At 47.4% G+C, this 13,846-nt stretch overlaps 1 protein-coding gene across 1 annotated transcript; it reads right to left on the bottom strand.

Moving 5' to 3' along the window:
• Window positions 1-963: 963 nt before the first annotated feature.
• Window positions 964-6,629, bottom strand: FABP6 (fatty acid binding protein 6). The gene is made up of 4 exons (XM_036918277.2): window positions 6,327-6,629; window positions 4,957-5,132; window positions 3,573-3,662; window positions 964-1,094 (listed from the first exon to the last, which is right to left on the bottom strand). Exons 1-4 carry the CDS (start codon window positions 6,391-6,393, stop codon window positions 1,041-1,043), a joined length of 387 nt encoding a protein of 128 aa, XP_036774172.2. The 5' UTR covers window positions 6,394-6,629; the 3' UTR covers window positions 964-1,040.
• Window positions 6,630-13,846: the final 7,217 nt, after the last annotated feature.

Here is a 13,846-nt window from a genome sequence, read left to right as displayed (position 1 = left end):
ACTACACTGTTCAGCTTTGACTTTTTAATAGTTTTCTCCTATTTATGACAAAGATGTTGGCTTTCCATATATAGAAGTGATGTAAAGTTTCCATTGTAGTAAAAATAAATGAACTGTCATGCAGAAAAATATGGGGTAAAAAGTCAAGGTGGCACCCAGATGGAGAAACGCCCAAGGAGAGAAGAGAATGCAGAAAGTTCCATTCTGCACTCTGAGTTAGGGAATTATCTAGCCACGGGCAGGCCGACCTCTTTCCACTCCCACGCCCTGGGCAGACGCAGTAATCAGAAAGGGAGGGATGTCTGCTAAACCCAAAGGCTGCCTCAGAACCCTTCTTGACTCATGGCTGCAGGTACCTAGCAGGGGATCAGAATGACCCTTCTGACCTCCCTTCCCAGCCCCTCTGTCCAAACCAGGACATCCCAGGCCCTTACTGTCCCTCCCGTCACTCCCGCTGTCATCTCTCCTCAGCCCCGCCTTGGTCCTCCTGGGCCCTGTCTGTACCAGTAGGCAAGGTGAGGCCCAGGAGGAGGCCCGCAGCAAACTGGCAGCAGGGCCTCGCGTGCGGAAGCCCCTCCCCTGCCTCGCCCCGGTGCACCCATCCCGGTGTCTGCCAGCCCTGGGGCTCAGCAAGGGGGCCCTGTCCTGGAAGTGCTACTCCTACCCTCCCCCAGTTCTGATACACCTGCCCTGTGGCCCACCTGAGAGTCAATGTAGTACCCCTCCAGGGGACCTCTGTCTCCTTAAACAAGCCCCGTGTCACCACCTGCAGAGTGGTGGTAGCAGGGCAGCCTGGGGTCCACAGTAGTGTGCCCACCACACCTCTCGTGTGTGCCGTTGGCTGCTCCCAGGGGACCGAGGTTCTTGCAGTCCACATGCCAGTCTCCCTGTGCTCGGACGCAGGTCCCACTCACCCCACCCAGCTAGAACTGCACCAAGACACAAGAAAACAGACAAAGTAGCTCTGGAGCAACAGAATGTCTGTTCCTATACCAGCTTTATTAGTGGCTTTGTAGCCCGTCGGAACCCTGCCTGGTTGCTCAGGCCAGCCTCTTGCTCACACGCTCGTAGGTCACGCCTCCGATGGTGGAGATCTGAAAGAAACAGTCCCCGCAGGGTGTTAGCACAGGGGCCCCAAGGTGACTGCAGGGCACAGCTAAAGAAAGATGGCCGCCATCCCCAGCCCTGAGGAGAGGGGAGTCAGCTGCCACTTCTAGGAGCCTCAGGCTCCCAATGTGTTCCACGAGCCACTGCACAGATTCAGCACAGCAGGGTGCTAAACAGGTGTTGGGGTGGTGTGGCTTTTCACGTCCTAATTGTCCACCTGTCTATTCAGTTCACTCATGCCAGGCACTTCCCTTGCATTATCCCATTTAATCCTACAAACAACACTATTAGGTTGTACCCATGGTACAGATGAGAAACTAAAATTTCGAAAAGTCAAATAACCCCTCTAAGGTTAAGAGGCCACACTCAACCATTGCACCAAATAACGTATGTGGGGCACCTGTGCTCAGTGAGGGGCAGATAGAGTCCCTGCCCTTGGGAACTGTAAGGCTTCATGGGAGAGGCAATCAAGAGGACGCTGGTACTCAGTGGCAGCCTGCTGTGTGCCATGCTCTGGGCTCCGGCCAGGTGGGCATGCTGTCCTGGGATGTGCATGTGTCATCAGTTGGTGCAGACACCCAGAGGAAAGCAGGATTCTTGTGAGGTGGGTGGACAGCAAGTGGAGTTTGTCAAGGGGCAGCAGAGTGAAGTTATGCGTGATTTGCTCATGGAATGATGAACGATGGAGTGGAGAGGGGAAGCCAAAAGCAAGGAGGAGGCTGGGATTCGATTTAGAGGAGAAGTGATGAGAGCATAGCAAGGCATACTGCGGTGGGCTGGAGGAGGGAGGGGGGATGCCTACAAAATGCACTCCTTGGTGGGGGAGAAGGAGAGTGGCATCCAGGATGATCCTGGGCCTCTAAAGATGGGAGATTTGCAACCACGACAGCTTCTCTCCGGTGCCTAGTCTCTGCACATGTGCGTTTGAGTGTGTGCATCCCTAGGCCTTTGTGTAAGCATGCATACGTGTGTGTGTATGTATGTGACAGCCTTGAACTCTGAGCACCAATCACGCCCTACAAGCTCCATGGCCAGGAGCCTCTAGGAATCTAGAAAGAGCTTTGTTCAGTTTGGGAAGACCCGTTCTCCAGCTGGGCACAAACCTGCCTCTAGTTCTTCTGCCCTGTGTCCTCCCTGCACACCTCACAGGCTGGGGGGCTGTGCTTCTGACCCTCAGAATCCACTCACTGATATTTAATGTAAAAATGTGTCCAAAGTTTTTATTAGATTCTCCAAGAGGTCACTTTCCATCCTGGACAAATGCATAGTCACTTTTGTTCTTTTATATATATTCTTAAAACACTGTGCATCTATTTTAATTTTTTTTTTTTACTAAAATGAAGGAGGGAAATAAGACCCACTGGCCTGGGAAGAGCAGGCAGAGAGCCTAGTCTAGAAGTCAGCTGACAAGGTCAGCCTTCACCATAAATTAGCAATGTGGCTTTAAATAAGTTACCTGCTGTCTCTGAGCCTCAATGACTTCTCTGGAAACTAGAAATAATGGGAAGGCATTGAACCTCTTGGGCTACATGCCCCTTTCCTCTAGTCTGGGCTTGAAATGAGGAAACAAGGGATATGGGGGAGAAGGGAGGGGAAGGCAGGAGAGAACGGGGAGGCAAGGAGGTGAGAAACCCTGCCTCCCTAGTCAGTCTTCCCTGGAGAGCCTTGGGGAGGGTGACTGGACCACAGAGGGCCTCTGCCCCAGGACACAGGCCCACAAGCAGGGAATGAAGTATGGAAATGCCTTCCTTTTTCTTTTAAATTCGCATCCATTTCTTTGACCTGAGGAAAATTCTGGAGGCTCAGGGGGAACAAACAGAAGTAGGAGGAATGGTCTTCCAGGGCAGCCCCTCCAGCCTGTGTTTACAAAGCACCAAGTGTGGGAGGGGTCTGTCCACAGATGTATACATTCACCCTGCCAGCACTTTTTAGAACGTTTAATTGGTTGCCAGTGTTTAATGATCTGGAGGCTTCACACAGAAGCACATGTTTCCAGCTTCTCTTAAAAAATCAGATTTAGCAGGAAGGGCATGAAGACCATTTTGAAAATGGAGTGGAGTGGTGGCTGCCCTTGCAGGGCCCACCTGGACTCTAACCTTCCTTTACACTCCGGGAAGGGGACGGTCCCATGGGCTTGCAGAACTGTGCCCCTGAGGTGGCTGAGCATGGGCGCCGGAGTCAGACCAGCTAGTGTCAGATCCCAGCTCTGTCATAAAAGCTATGTGCCCTCTGGCTAATCTAACCTCCCCGTGCCTCAGTCTCCTTACTGTAAAATGGTAATAAAAATCCCTACCTACCAGGGGCATTGTGGAAATCAAATGAGATGATGTGCGCCCCACACTAGGCACAGCATGGCAGGCAGACAGTGCTCATAAAGCCAGCTGCCCACTGTTCCACCTCAGGGGCCATGGCTGGGCCAGCAAAGTGTTCTGGTCAATTATCCCAGGAACCAGCACGATACTCACCTCCACCAGCTTGTCACCCAAGATCTCCGAGGTCTGGTGGTAGTTGGGGAAATCCACCACCACCTTCCCATCCTCCATCTGCACGGTGGCCTGGAAAAGACGTTTAACACTAAGTCTGAGCCTGCAGAGGCCCCCAGACACAGGGCAGCCCCCAAGGGATGAAAAGTCCACCTGCATCCCCAGCAGCCCCCTCTAGGAATTAATTTTCCTTGTAAATATTCAATGTCATATATCCAAAGACACAGATAACATGCACAAGTCTCCCAACCTCCCTTTGCCTTGCTTTTCTCACCTCTAAAAGGGGGGTAGTAACTGCACCTACTTCATAGTTACTGTGAGACTTAAATGATTGAATATGACATAGGGAAGGTGCTTAGAGCAGGTGGTGGTTCTCTAAGCATGATTAGGCTTCTACGTGGTGAACACACCTTGTAACTACAGTTAGTTAATGATCATCATGATTAAGATGATGATGTCATCCAGGGATGTTGATTGCAGCATTGTTTGTGACTGTTAACCATCTAACTCTCCAAAACCTAGACTGTCTACCAGCAAATAACTTAAATATCTATCAATGAGGGAGTGTTAAATAAATGGCAGCATTTCCAAACTGTAAGAGACTGTGCAGCCTTTAAAAAGAATAAGGCAAATGAATAAGTGCTCACTCAGGACATCATGAGAGATTGTTAAATTTCTTAAATACCCAAGGGGCAGAGTTGAACATTATGAGTCCTTATTCTCCACTTCAGCAGCCTGAGGAGCAAGGTGCTCACAGTCGTGGCTGGGGCTCCAGAGGGGACTCAGAATGAGTGAAAGCCCTGAGGGACCAGTGTGGGTAGAATGGGGACAAACAGCCACCTGTCACTTCTTTGTTACCCATGATTGCTGTCTCAGTCCCAGATGAGTCTGATTCAGGGCTATTCGTCTCTAGGCTACACTAGGAGGCAGCATAGAGAAGTGGCTCCCGCTCTCTGGGGGCCGGACCGCGTGGGCATGCAGGTTTGCCCCAGCTGTGGGGCAGGGGCAAGCTACTTAGTTCATGGCTCAGCCCAGCTCGCCTGTCTGTAAAATGGGGATAGTAATTGTAGCCATCTAGTAGGATTAACTGCATCAGTGTGTGAAGTGTTCAGCAAGTATTTGGGGTTTACTGTATTAAATGCTCAGCAAATGATAACAATTTTTACTATCATTATAGTGTTTGTTATTGAGATTCGCATTAAAAGCCAGGAGTGGTTAAATTGCCAAGTAACTCAAGCTCCTAGTGCTGGGGGTTAGACTTAGGAAAGAAGCTGCAGCTCGCAGAGCAACCCCAGAGGAAATGTTTGACACCAGGAAGTCAGGCAGAGGCTTGGGGAAGGAAGGAGGGGTGGCCAGCGCCTCTCACCTTGAACTTCTTGCCCCCCATGGTCTCCATGTCGCACTCCTTGCCGATGGTGAACCTGTTGGTCATGGAGTGGCCCCCCGGGTAGTGCTGGGACCAGGTGAAGTGCTGCCCCTCCTGCTGCACCTCTGTGACGATCTTGAAGTTTCTGCCCTTTTCAATAGCGTCCCTGGGGAGCCCTGGCCCGGGGACAAGCAGAGCAGCTGTGTTAGAGCTGCTAACAGCCTGTGCTTTGGGGAAAGAGCTTTCCTCCCTGTGGCAGGCTAACGTGATGATTCAAAGCACATGAGCCATGTAGCTTGGGCAAGTCTCTACCTCTCTGAGTCTCAGTGTTCTCATCCACAAAATGGGGATAATAAGGACTGTTCCAAGGATTTAAGTGTGTCTTGTAAAGCTTCTGGCCACATAATTGACAATAAATGATAGCTGCTCTTCTGATAGCACTGTGCCAGAAACATAACAGAAATTTGCCAAGCTTACAAAGTTCTAGAATGAATGGGGCCATCAAGGCTGTCTTCTAATGTTCATATCTCACAGATTAGGAAATAAAGACCCCAAGCAGGAAAGAGCTTTCTAGCATCCCGGTAGAAACTAATGCAGAACTGGTTCTAGAACTGAGACTGGCTCCCTTCCAGTTCTACACTGGACTGTTGCAGGTGAAGCCAAGTCACTGTTCCTTCAGGGCCACTCTCAGAAATTGGCTCAGAAGGGCTCTTGCCTCCCCAAGAGCCCAAGGCACATATGCCCTCCTTTCAGGCTCCCTTTGACCATACGGAGGTAGGGCACAGGCCCACTGGGGCTGTTCTCTGAATATTGGCAGTTGCACTGCCCTGGACATAGATAGCGTACCAAGATTTCTGCAGGACTGTCAAGGCTACTGTCTCACATATTCTTCACAACCAGTGTTGCAAGTCCAGCAGTGAGAGGAGTGGGATCTTTGATCGCTGCCCACAATGCCAAGCTGATAAGAGGCCATGTTTGTTGAATGACTGAGTGAATGAGTGGCTGGTCAAACCTGGTCTCTATACTAACCCCCTTGGTCACCTCTCCCCAGGCAGGATGTGGTGATACCACTTATCATCCATTATAGAGTCCTGGGTTCTAATGCCGTCTGCCACTGATTTACAATGTGACCTGGGCAAGTCGTGCTGAGGTGTTCCATCAGTAGCATTGGGTTGACCCTTGCATAAAGCAGGTGTTCAATAAATGTTTGAAGGAAAAAACCAATCAGCTCTCCACCTCACCAATTACTAGGTATGTGACCTTGGCCTAGGAACTAAGCTTCTCTGGGCCTCCAGGGGCTTGGGCTCCAGGCCCAGAGCTGGCTGTGGTAGACCCCCCCCCCAGGGAAGGTGTCCTAGCAGCTCACTCACCAAGACGCTTCATGAACTCATCATAATTCTTCTCACTCTCGATCTCGTACTTGCCATTAAAGGCCATGCTGCTGGGAGAGCTGGAGGCCAGAGAGCAGGGGGATGAAGAAGAGGGTTCGTGGAGCTGAGGGGTCTGCGCCACAGCTTATGAACTCTCCCAGATGCTGAGGCTCAGCCCCTAAGTCACCCCACTTCTCCACCCGCCCCTGAAGAGGAAGCGCTTTCTGTTTTATGATGTGGGCAGGGCCTGCAGGAGCAGAGCCCCGAGGTTGTTTACCCTGGGGATGTGCTGGCCAGCAGTGCATCGCCTCTGGGGCTGGGGCCAGCACTGCCATTGGGTTCGAGGAGTCATCGACCTCTGCCCATCCCTGTCCCCTCCCCATCCATCCGTGGCTTGCCCTCCATCAGCTGCCTGGTCCCTTCTTTACTTGTTCACCCCTCATTCATCAGCCAAAGTCCATTTGCATGGGGGGCCAGCACTGAGGAAACACAGATGAATGAGACATAAACCCTTCCCAAAAGAGCTTCCAATATGATCCAGACAAACCACACACCCGCAGAGAACCCTCAGATAAGCAAGATGTGTCTTAAGAGAAAGGCAGGGAGTGTGGCCTGGGAAAGGAGCGACGGTGTCCAGCTGGGGGCTGGTGCATCTTTTCATAAGGGATGGTATTTGATACAGGTTTTGAAGAATAATGAGACCTGGAAGCTGACAGAAGAAGTAAGATTGGAGGAGGCTGAGAACACAGGGAGACAACATTCCCGGGTGAGGGAACGGAAGTGGGAAGGGCCCAGATGAAAGGAGACTGAGTGTGGCTGCACTTGAAAGAGAATAGACACAAGAAGGGTGCAGCTGGTGCAGGCAGAGTGAAGCAGCCTGTGGACCCAGGGAACTGACTTGGAGGAGGAGGTACCAGGGTGCCCTGGAGACCCGCTCCGTGCCAGGCATGGGCTAGGAGCTTGAGGAGGGCTGGGAGTTCAGACCCCTGACTGCAGTCCTGTTCTGTCTTCTGGCACCGCTTCCTACACAAGGAATCTGCCTCGGTGATAATTCCTGCTCTGCCCGTCTCACGGGACCGCTCTTTGCATCAAACATATGATGCGAAGCATAAAGCACTCTGCAAGGGCTCCCACTCTTATTATTAATGAAGAATTAATTATTATATAATTAATTATTATTAATTAGGCAGTCTCCTTTTCTAGAGTTGGCTCTCCATGAATCCCCATCATGTCTATCCAAAGCAGAATTCACCACAGACCTGGAACTAAGTGGTATCTGAAGTGATGAAACCAACTTTGCCACATTTTGCCAGTCTTTAATCTCCAGTCTTGGAATTCCTTACCCCAACCAGGAATCTTAAGAAAAACAAACAAAACATAAACACACACATTTAAAACACGTACATCATCATGGATTTTCTGACGATAAATCATATATATTAAAATTTCATAATTCAGAGCAAGTAACAGTCCTGGCAGAGATGGCCGTTAATAACAGTTTGGTATCTATCCTTCTAGACTTTAAAATGTGTATGTATACTTTGTTATATAAATGAGATTACACTGTTCTGTAACCCCTTTTTTATGTAATAATATAAGTATATGTATTACATAAAGGTATGTCATATCCTTTTAAAAGCTCCAGAGTATCCTGTTGCATGCATGCTTCATAATTTATGTAACTATTGCTGGATCCTTAGGTTATTTCCAATCTTTTTCTATTATAAATAACCCTGAGATAAACATTCTCATTCATACCTCTCAGTCTATCGGTCAGATTATTTGCTAAGATTCCTAGACATGAACTTCCTGAAACATAGGGTTTTTTTTTAATCTAAAATGTTCATATCTATTACTCTGCTGCCCTTCTGAAAGGCTGTACTCTCCCACCTAGAGAATTTGAGAAGTCCCCCTTGTTGGTAATAAGTAACAATGACAAATAGCTAAAACTCACTGAGCATTTAGAATGTATTGGGTTTCACAGGGGGAATCTCATTTAATCTGCCAACACCCCGATGAAGTAGGTGCCATTATTGTCCCCATTTTGCCAAAGAGGAAACAGGTTCAGAAAAGTAACTGGCCCAGAGTCACAGAGCCCCTGTGTGTAGTTCACACTGACCACCAAAACAGCTTTCAGCATCACATAAGGACATTTCCAAAAATCCTCCACAATCTATCACCCTAATACAGTAACTGTACTTTTTTTTTTAGTCTCTTCCTCACTTTTGCTCCTCTCTCTTCCTTATTTTCTTCCTCACTGACTAGTTATAACAAGTATGATGGCCATTTCACCATGTAAATGCAATATTCCATTCTGTTTTTCTCTGCTCAGCATTAGTTTGTAAACAGTCCCATGTTTATCGTCAGAAGTGGCTGCATAACGTTTGCTGCTGGACTCTTGGTGGGGGGTAGGGTGGTGGGGTGGGGGTATCCTACCTATTCAATTCAGTGAGCTTTATACATAGAGAAATTTTTTTTTAAGTATTTCCTTGAGTTAAAGCCCCAGGATTGGATTACAAAGTTATGGGAATCTGGAACATTCTTAAAAGACCTTAACATACTTTGCCAAGTTGGGACTGAACTGGTTTACACCCGGCTTGTCTGGGTGCTGAATTTCCCAGGATTCAGAGTTCAGGATATCTTTGGTACTTTCCCCAAACATACTGCCCCCTACATCCCAAATTGTGCCGTCTTGAGACTCTACTTCTTTTCTTTTTAACATTTATAGAGGAAAGGGCTTTACATTTTCTGATTATATAAGTAAGTACTAGATGTCCATAGAATAAAATTTAGGAGGAGGAATAAAGCACAAACTAAAAGCTACCTATAAATCCACCACAGGGTCTTATTTTTCACTTGTAAAATTAATACACACTCATTGTTTAAAAAGACACTCAAAACTGTATAAAGTAAGAGTCCTACATTCCACTACATCACATTTTCCAGAGCTACTTACTGTTACATTCAGAATATATGGCCTTCTAGATATTTCCTACATACACATATTAGTGCTTATCCTTTTTCTTTTCTGTTGTTTTTAACAAAAATGAAATCCTGTGATACTGTTTTATTGCTCTATCTTTCCACTTAGCAATATATCACGGGCATTAATGGATCTTATTTCTTCATGGAAACTAAAAAATCCCATTTATGATTAGAAGGGACTTTCCAAATGGACAAATCCACTAATAGAATATATTATGTTGCCTGGTCTAGGCATGGGACAACAGTAGAGTATTTGCCACCTCTCTCCCTCTAAACCTTGGAGGAAAATAATTTCATAGCTGTAATTACCATGTAAGTTACATATAAGGTGACACCTGGTAGGTCAGCTGGAGAGGAAGTGTGGAACCCCCTAGGGTCCCTTAGGGTCTCAAGTCTTGGAGGAAGTATGTACTTTGTAGAATCCCATCATCATGACTTGGTCTGCCGACAATGATTGCTCACCTTTCATCTGTCTTTCCAAATTCTAACTGTCCTTCTAACTCCTACGTCCTCTAGAGAGCCTTCTCTGATAATGCCAACCAATGATTTCCCCTGCAGGAATCCCTATAGGGTATACCATCTGCTTATAGTGTCTTAGGGGGAAATTGGGGCTAACGTGAATTACCCTTTAGGTGTTAGCTCTGAGATTTCAAATACACAACTTTGATTCATTCAACAAACATTAGCTGAGCACCTATTGTGCACTAGACTCTGGAACTGCTAAGTATCCGTCCTCAGGTCTTGGGGGAAACCCAGACAGTAAACAGCAGTTCCAACACAGTGTGATCAGTAAGACAAAGCCCTAAATTTCTGGATATAGCGGGAAAACAGACATCAGCCCGACCACCCTCTTAGGGCTGGGAAAGCCTGATCTGAGAGGAATCAACCAATAAGCTAACGCCTTAACTTATTCACTATTAAATGGGATAAAAATACCCATCTTCTAGAGTTTTAATGAGATTAAATGAGAGTATATAAATAAAGTACTTACTCACAATATAGGTAGGTCACAGGGAAGGCAGTATAGCATGGAGAAGACAAGTAATGACTCTATAGCATCTTACTACGCTGACAGTGGTTGCAGTGGGGGTGGGGGGACTTGATAATATGAGTGAATGTTGAAATCACAATGTTGCTCGTGTAAAACCTTCATAAGATTGTATATCAATAATACCTTAATTTAAAAAGAATACATGAAGCAGAAACTGAAGAACTATAAGGAAAAACAAATAATTGCACAATTACAGTTTAAATTAATTAATTAATAAAGTGCTTAGCATAGGATTTAGTATTTTGTAAGTGCTCACTGAATAATAGAATTGTTCCCTCTTATTGGCAAATTGTCCAGCCTGTCTGTTGTTTTGAATTACCCCTTATTTATCATAGTATTTGATTTAACTCTTCACAGAGCAGTGTCTTTTATCTCCCAATTAGACTGTATCCCCTCAAGGAGAGAGGCTGCATTTCGTACTTCCTTTTGGATATGTACCCGGCAGGCACTGGTATACTGGTGATGTCAATGCATTCAAATCAGGTCAGTTCAGTCTGGAATAGGCTGTGAGGCTGTTCTTTACAGTGTGGTCTTCATAATACACATACAGAAGAGAGCATGTGAATGATGGAAATCCCTGGGCCCTGACCCCCTGAAGTTCAGATTTGGTAGGTCTGGGCAGTGCCCTGGGATTGCACTTGACAAGCTCCCAGGGGTTATGATGCAGTGACCCTGAGAAGCAGGGTCATGTGGGATATGGGATATGGGCAGGAGCTGGCAGGGTGGGTCACATGGCCTCTCCCGGCCCTCACTTTGCTCCCTTTCCCATTGACTTCATTCTGCGCAGTCAGACTGTTTTCTGCTTAGTTACTGCTCCTCCAAGGTCAGTGTCAATGGCAGGATGGGAGTGGTGAGGGTGTGGGAGAGGGCAGCATTGGTGCAGAATGCCTGACTCAGCAGTGCTGCTCTGCCCGGGTGCATCCAGCTCTCCAGCCCTCTTCCCTCCCTTCCCTGCTTTTTTCCTCTCCAGCTGGGGTTCACCTGTTTGTGCAGACACTCCCTGAGAACTTCCTAAGAGGGGTAAATGAACTCAGACCGCCTTCATATCCTAGTGAGATTTTACAGGGCAATTGAACCAATCGAGCAACTATATTCCAGTAGAGATAAAGAAGGGCCCCAAGGCTAATCCCCTGCATCAGCCCAACTTCTCCCCCAGCTTCTGGCTCCTGCCCCACAGCAGCCACCATTATCCTGAGAGCAGCGAGGGAGGAGTGGGAAAGGCAGGTGCTTGAGTCCGTACTTGGAGGAGAAGCCCTGGGCCTCCTCCTGACGTCCCACCCCAGGGCCTTCCGGGGCCTTATATGGAATAATTGTCATGGTTATATATTCCTTGATGGAGACCTCCTTCCTCTTTTTTCCTCAGCCAAGAATCTGAAATGTTAATTGGGTTGATTCTAGAATATCGAGGCTAAATGGGACCTCTGAGAGCATTCCGCGATGATTCTCGTAGCTCTGCTCTCAGGAGTTAGAGGCTAAGAAACCCAGCATTCCCTTGGAAAGGCCAGTCGGTACTTTGTCTACAATTAGAAGCGGGAGAAATGGAGACTCTGAGGCCAGGATGCCTGGGTTTGAACCCTGGCTCTGCCACTCACTGGCTGCCTGACCTCAGGCAGGTTATTTATCTTCCTGGGTCTGTTTTCTCATCTGCAAAATGGGAATATGAATGCCCGTCTTAAAGGGTTGTTACAAGTATTAAATGAGTTAATTCCTGTGAAGCATTTTTCACAGTGCCTGGCACACAATATATGAAAGGGTGTTAAGTTAATGGTGCTGGGCTAGGCTGGCTGTGCACCTGCAACACTGCTGTGCCTGGTCACCAGCTTTGCAGTGACAATCATCCCCCTCTTCACAACGATCAGAAGCCCCAGAGTTCAGTCCTGAGCACCCTCTCTCCTGGTAATCTCATCCAGTCCATGGCTTTAAATATCCCCCCGATGTTGATGACTCCCCCGTTTCTTCCTTCATCTCAGACTTCACCTCTGTATTTAGGTCCACCTGTCTACCTAGCAGGTCCACTTCATGTCTTATGCCATCTCAACCTTAACATGTTCAAAATGCCTGTTCTTTGACTCTCACCAAAGCCTGCTCCTCCCAGGGACTTCTCCGTTTCAGCTGATAAGGAACACTAGGAGCCAACTTCTATTGTATACCTGCAATTTGCTAAGTGTTTTACATGAATTATCACCCAGTTTTCCCAACCAGCCTATTAGGCAGGCCCTGATATTATCCCCACTGTGCAGATGAGGAGACTAAGGCTCAGAAATGCCACACTTAGGTGGTAAGTGGAGGAGACAGTCTGGCTTCAGGTCCTGCCCTCATGTCCTCTAACTAAATGCAACAATTTTATTTGGATGCAGCCTCCAGGAACGACTGAACTCTTGGAGACTATTATTGCTCCTGCAGTACTTAGTGAGGGATCCCAAAGTGCCAGACACTGTGCTAAGTGCTGAGCACATGGCATCTCATTTAGTCCACACGACAAACTTCTGAGAGGGCTGTTATTATCCCTACTTGCAGAAAAGAAAGTCTAGACTCAGCAAAGTCAGATGACTTGTCTAAGGTCACACAGCTTGTCATCAATGAAGCTTGGAATTGAACTCAGTTCACCCTGATCTGAAATGGTACTTGGCACTACCGTGGATCCTGCTGGCTCTCCATGGAAAAGCTCTGATGCCAGAGCTATAACCCATGCATTCATTAATTCCCTCATTCAATATGCATTTACTGAGAACTGGGCTATGTTTTAGGGAATGGAGATACACAGCAGAAGAGAAAACAGTCCCCATCCCACTGAATGAAGCTCCCAGCCTCACAGCTCATCCCCTTAGCCTCACTTCCTTCACTTTTGAGACCATGGATGCATCACTCCCTCTGCCAGGACCCTCAATGTTCTTTGGCCATCTTGGCTTCCCAGGTCCCATCCTTGGACCAAAAAAATTGCCTTTCCTCCTCCCATCTCCAGGACTGCTGACTTCAATCAGAAAAGGTACAATGGTCAGGGGGCAGAGGGGAGCAAGGGAAAGATGATACCACCACACATTCATGGTACTCCCTCCACTGAATTTTGAACAGCAGGGTAATCCTTCTTCTCATCACTGGGTGGTCATCAAGTTTTATCAGGTTTCCTGTATCATTCCCATAACCCAAGTCCACCCATCCCTAGCCATCACTTTAATGGCTATATAATAATCCACTATATGGATATTATCACAACTCATTCCACCAGTCCCCTATTATTGGACAATTAGGTTAAGAAGGATGAAAGAGCATATGTGAATAGGAAACACCACAGTGTGGAGAAAACACAAACAAAAGCATTATTCAATGCCATGAATTAACTTGAATAGTATTTGTTCTGCTGGATGTTCATGGGTCATAAATCAGTGGTAGACGATGACCTCAGAGACAAGACCTGGAGACAAGATGGGAGTCCTGTAGCCACTGGGAGCAGGGCAGCCTTCCCACTGGGGGCAGTTTTTGCCAG

This window comes from Manis pentadactyla, chromosome 2 (genome assembly GCF_030020395.1).
Source record: "Manis pentadactyla isolate mManPen7 chromosome 2, mManPen7.hap1, whole genome shotgun sequence".
Taxonomy (NCBI): domain Eukaryota; kingdom Metazoa; phylum Chordata; class Mammalia; order Pholidota; family Manidae; genus Manis; species Manis pentadactyla.
This window is presented reverse-complemented; position numbering and strand designations above follow the sequence as displayed.